The following is a 5,398-nucleotide window of genomic DNA, read 5'->3' as shown; positions in this document are numbered from 1 at the left end:
CTCAAGCAAAGACTTTGACTGCCAAGTCTTCGCTGCTGCCTCTGGGCTTGTTTGAGTGGAATCTCTGTCCTTCTGCAGGCTGGTGGCTTCGGGCTGTGCATGAACATCACTCGTGCCACTGAAAACCAAGTGACTTCTGGCACCGAGGTGGGCGCAGTGTCATCCCAAAGCTCAGCCCTCTCCTACCTGTCAACTCCAGTCTCCAAACACCAGGGATGTGCCGATGAAGGCAGGTGTCCCCCGACCTGAGGAGAAAGCCACGTCCCCATTCCCAGTGGGTGAAGGCCCTTTGTGGAGAAAGGTCTTGCTAACATTCTGAGTCATGTTATTTCAACAGCACATCACGTCCTATTGCCAGAAACCCTCCCACTTTGGGGGGTTTGGACCACTGGCATCTTGGGGGGGTGATGCTGCTCTGCTTCCCGCATCCCAACACGTCCACGGGAGCCAGGGATCTCACCGAGCAGAGCTTGGCAGCACGACTCCATGTCCAAGCTGGAAGTTTTGGGGATGGAACCCCCAGGATGGTCCCTCCGCTTGGTCGCGTCCTTCTTCCCGAAAGAGAAGTGATACAGCGATGCCAAGATTTCCGCCTCCATAGGAGAGGGAAACACCTGTGGGTAAGAGTTGGTCCCTTTCACTAGCTCATTAATTCATCGAATTACAAAAGGAAATACGTGCTGGGAAAAGCAAGAAAAATCCCAAAAGTTAATCCGAGAGTTATTTCCTCCCGATACCTGGATATAAATGTTTTCTCCGGAGCTCTTCAGGTCAGATACCTGGGGGACAGGTGAACCCACATCAAAGAACGAGGTAAGATACTGGTTTTGTCCTTCTGTACTCAGGCATATTTCCTTTTACTCCTATAATGTTTCTCTGAAAGGCTTTTTCAGTAATAACCTTAATTTTCAGTGCTAACAGAACCTGCTTTTGAAGTTATTTGAAGCTATTTCTGAGGGAAAGCAGTTTCTTTTGTGATCAGACTTTCAGTCGCAGTTCCCTCCTGCTGCTTCTGGGTCAGGAGAGGTTTGAAAATTTAATTTATCTGTATCTATTTTTCTCATGGAAATATTTCAGAAGAACCTTGTCTATTTACATACAACTTTTACTGGTTTTTTTCTTCTTTTTCTTCTTTGGGTATCTAAATATTTGCTTTTATTTGATTTTTTTTTTTCTCTTGCGCTTGGGGAAGAAAGATGGAACAGAGACACTGCTTGGCATGGGTTTTTTACTACATATCTACATGTACCAGTACTATATAAAACTTGTATATTTTCACAGCCATCACAGTTGTATTGCTTAGGAAAGGTAGCAAAGCAATATTGTCTTCCTTGAACAGATCTCCAAGACCACTGGTGGTGCTTGCATCCTGCAGCGAGATGAAGGGATCCCACTTGTTCCTCTGCCTCTTCTCCGTGTCGTGCTGGGTGAATTTGACACTGACAGCTGGGAACAAAATCTTCCACTTTGGAGCCTGCCGGGTTTCAATGAGCGTGACTGAGATCAGGTCTGGTTTCACCGCAATTAAAACTAACATTGTGAGTATTGCTCTGGGCTCTCGTGGAGCCAGGGCAGCTCTTTAGCTGGCTGCTCCTGAAACCCCTCTGGAGCCAGCGAGTGCATCAGCATCTCTATCTTCTCCCGTGCAGCAAGCCAGAGATCCCATCAGGACCCTCAGCATCTTGTCTTACCCACACTCTCTGCACAAGGTTCAGGTAGGTGTCTTTGCCCCCTTTTCAGTTCTTCTCTGAATCATTTTGACCAGCGAGCATCCTAACACCAGCCCGGAGGCGTTGCAGCTCAAGGGAAGTCGTTCAATACCATGACTGCTTCTAAGTTCCTGTGAAACACAGACACCACAGGTCGGGGAGGATAAAGTGATGCGAATCATGTATGTCAAAAGAGGTGGGTGTCCCAGGGCTGGTTCCGGCACTGGGCTTTCACCCTGACTCTCTTTCCAGAAATGGTGGGCAGAGATTTCATTTTTTTTGTTGCGTGTGGTGCCCCATTTACGGGAGCTTCATCTGTTGGTGGAGACATAGTGAGGTGAATCAGGATTTGGGTGCAAAGCTATTAAAGAATCCAGAAGCAGCTGAATGAGATCTTGGGAGGTGAAATACGTTATAAACAATTATTCCACAGATCTCTAACACTCTAAGGCACTGGACATGGGCAACTGCTTCAGGTCTCGGCCCCTAATACCCAGCTACAAAATCAGCTAATTATTTGGGTGACTCAATGAGACTTGCTGAGGATGGACCTCCTGGGAAGTCAGTCTAAAATAATTTCCTAGCAGCCTTGAACTGGCTGGGCTTTGAGCTCCCTTCCATCCTAAACCATTCTATGATTATCAATTTACATCTAGCATCACTGAAAAAAGTCTTACGTGGGTCAGCAACTGCGCTTGGTGTTAGAAATGGGTTTTTAGAGCAGTGGGCAGAAGGGCTGGCACCTACAGGTTTAAAGCATTTTGGAAGACCTTTTAAGAATTAAATTTATTCCTTAAGTCTTCAGGTAGGTGCTGCATCGCCCATCACCTCTTCAACTTCTACGTGGACAAAGTTTTCAAACACTGCAAGACTGAGGATTCGTATGTCAACAGAAAAATCAGCAGCATAGCCAACTCCTTCCTCAGCATAAAGAGGAAACTCGAGCAATGTGTGAGTCTTGGTTATTGCTAAAGCTTAGTTTTATCTGTTACTATTTTGTATATATATAAACCTTTATTTATAAATCCTAATTGATAAAAGTGGGTTTTAACAAAAAAGGCAAAAAACTGTTTTGTCAAAAGTCCACTGAGAGATTTTTATACTTGCCCACTCATCAGCCAACTCCCACGTTAGTTCTCGAGAACATAATTAATCCTCTCCATCTGCCTATCAAACTGTGCTCACCAGAAGTCTGATTTCAGGACCTGCAGGCTTTTCACAGCTAAACAAGATCTCAGTCTTTATAGTAATCATAGAGTCATGGGATATTTTGGGATGGAAGGGACCTCAAAGCCCATCCAGTCCCACCCCTGCCCTGGGCAGGGACACCTCCCGCTGGATCAGGGGCTCCAAGCCCCATCCAACCTGGCCTGGAACCCCTCCAGGGATGGGGCAGCCACCACTTCCCTGGGAAACCTGGGCCTCCCCACCCTCACGGTGAAGAATTTCTTCCTAACATCTAATCTAAATCTTCCCCTTCCGATTTACAGCCGTTCCCCCATGCCCTGTCACTACAGACCCTTGTAAGAAGTCCCTCCCCAGCTTTCCTGTTGACCCCTGAGTAATTTCCAGTATAATCGGAAAATGATTTCTTATTTTTAAAAATTAACCCCTCAAGCTAACGGATTCTACCTTATTTTTCTAGCATGAGGAAAACAAGTGCATGTGCGGACAGGAATCCACTGAGAAATTCAAGCAAATTCTTGCAAACTATGAGGGGGTAAGTTGAAGAAATTAAGTCTAAGAAATTAAACTAAGACTAAGTCTAGAAATCAACAGATTCTCTTTATATCGGGTCGCACTCACCGTCTTTGAGTACAACTGGTTCCTTTCTATCATTTCAGCTGAATGTCACATCAGCAGCAATGAAATCCTTGGGTGAGCTGGACATCCTGCTAGACTGGATGGAGAAATCTCGCTAGAGAGCAGAAGACGTTAGTGAACCACCCAGGGCTGGGGCTAACGAAGCTGCTGGACATTGCAGTGAATGGGAAAATGTACTATATGAGTGCAGTTTCTCAGTGATTGCAGCTGTGTTCAGCCAAACAGCGAGTGTTTTGCTAGCCAGGTACACAGGCAAAGTCTTGCTTTAAGATGGGAACATCAATTTGATCAAATCAGCACAGCACTCGCTTAGCTGACTTTTATCAAGGATGGTCTCCAAGGGAAAAACTGAAAGAGTTTCTCTTGCTAGCAGACATAAGCTGAGATCATTTAATAATTGTTTAAATTATAACATTTTTGTATAGGGAATGTATATTCGTGCCTGCTGGGACTATTCCAGTGGAGTTCGTGCTGCAAAGCGCTGCTCGTAAATCTGGGCTCAGTCTTAGGTGGCTGCTGCTTGCTCCGGCTGCAACGAGGTGCACAGGGTGAGAAATGCTTCCAAGAAGAGGTCCTGGTAGGTATGTCAGGCCTTAGAAATCTGTGTTTCCTTTTGAGGTGATATTTTCTGCCTTATCAGTAAAAGAAAACTCTTTATGCAAGAGATGTGGTTGCTGAATAGAAAAAGGTTCTGGTGCATATCTTGTAATTTGCTGACATTCAGTAGTAAGTTTTTTGGAACTCTGTTGTGCTTACTGTAACTAAACCCCACTTGAAACTCTGCTGAGTCTGTTTGTCAAAATTCTGAGGAATTATGAGTTTCTCATTGGTGAAACTCTCTGAATTCACCAGGGTGCCCTTTCAGAGGAGATACAGTCACTCCCAGTAACGCCAGCATCCCAGAGGTGATGCACTGCTCCTGCCACAGCACAGACACCAAAGTTGAGACCCAAATGATGCTGTATCCCTGCAGCTTGTCCATAAGATCATTTCCTTTGTCTACATCAGATAGCTCTGCCCTTGAACCCCTCCAGGGATGGGGCAGCCACAGCTTCCAGTACCTCACCACGCTCATTGTGAAGAAATTCGTCCTTATGACTGGTCTAAATCTGCCCCTCTCCGGTTTATCCCCCTTGTCCCTCATCGTATCACTCCAAGCCTTTGTGAACAGCCCCTCTCCAGCTTTCTTGTAGCTCCTTCAGGTACTGGAAGGTCACTCTAAGGTCTCCTCAGAGCCTTCTCTTCTCCAGAATGAACAAACCCAACCCTCTCAACTTTCCTTGGCTTAGGGGTGCAGGCAGAGCTGGCTGGCAGGATACACAGCCCACCCATATTTCTCGCCCTCTGCACCTCTCCTGCGTGTTTAACTCATTCTTGCCGCTCCCAGCGTGGTGCGGGAGGAGCGGAGCTGAGGAAAGGATGCCGGCGGGCAGGTTGAAGAGGAAGCAGATTTGCAAAGGGGAGAGCGAAAGGGGTTTTCTCTTCTCAGAAGTTGCCAAACTTTAGCGTTCTCCTGCAGCTTTATGACTGCTCACCCCTGGGGACTCTTTCCAAGCACACGCCTTTCCTATTGCACCAGAATAATTCATTCACTCCATGCAACTCCAGGCAGGCATGGACATGTCTTGGCCCCTCCACAACTTTTCCAACACCTAAGCCCCTTCCAAATCATGTAGCTCAAGGGATCCAGCCTGGGAGATGAGGCAGATGGACATTTGAGGTCCTAGCCTTGATACCATAGAATAACCAGATTGGAAGAGACCCACCGGATCATCGAGTCCAACCATTATTATCATTATTATCATTATTATCATTATTATCATTGTTATCATTGCTAAGGGGATAACTATTGCATCGTGGATGTG

At 46.2% G+C, this 5,398-nt stretch overlaps 1 protein-coding gene across 3 annotated transcripts; it reads left to right on the top strand.

The window, feature by feature from the left end:
- The first annotated feature begins 211 nt into the window (after positions 1 to 211).
- LOC138730723 (interleukin-20-like) lies at positions 212 to 4,793 on the top strand. 3 transcript variants are annotated; one of them, XR_011339074.1, is made up of 7 exons: positions 212 to 813; positions 1,340 to 1,538; positions 1,650 to 1,715; positions 2,508 to 2,660; positions 3,355 to 3,429; positions 3,554 to 3,777; positions 3,959 to 4,793. XR_011339074.1 is itself a non-coding variant. In XM_069876196.1 (6 exons), exons 2-6 carry the CDS (start codon positions 1,380 to 1,382, stop codon positions 3,629 to 3,631), a joined length of 531 nt encoding a protein of 176 aa, XP_069732297.1. In that variant the 5' UTR covers positions 212 to 620; positions 1,340 to 1,379; the 3' UTR covers positions 3,632 to 4,793. The 3 variants fall into 3 exon arrangements, 2 of the variants coding, with proteins under 2 accessions (XP_069732297.1, XP_069732296.1); XM_069876196.1 differs by having other exon boundaries at positions 212 to 620; positions 3,554 to 4,793; XM_069876195.1 differs by having other exon boundaries at positions 3,554 to 4,793.
- The last annotated feature ends 605 nt before the right edge of the window (positions 4,794 to 5,398 follow it).

This window comes from Phaenicophaeus curvirostris, chromosome 24, assembly GCF_032191515.1.
Source record: "Phaenicophaeus curvirostris isolate KB17595 chromosome 24, BPBGC_Pcur_1.0, whole genome shotgun sequence".
NCBI classification, from domain to species: Eukaryota; Metazoa; Chordata; class Aves; order Cuculiformes; family Cuculidae; genus Phaenicophaeus; species Phaenicophaeus curvirostris.
Note: the sequence above shows the minus strand (reverse complement) of the source record. Positions and strands in the feature narration are given on the sequence as shown.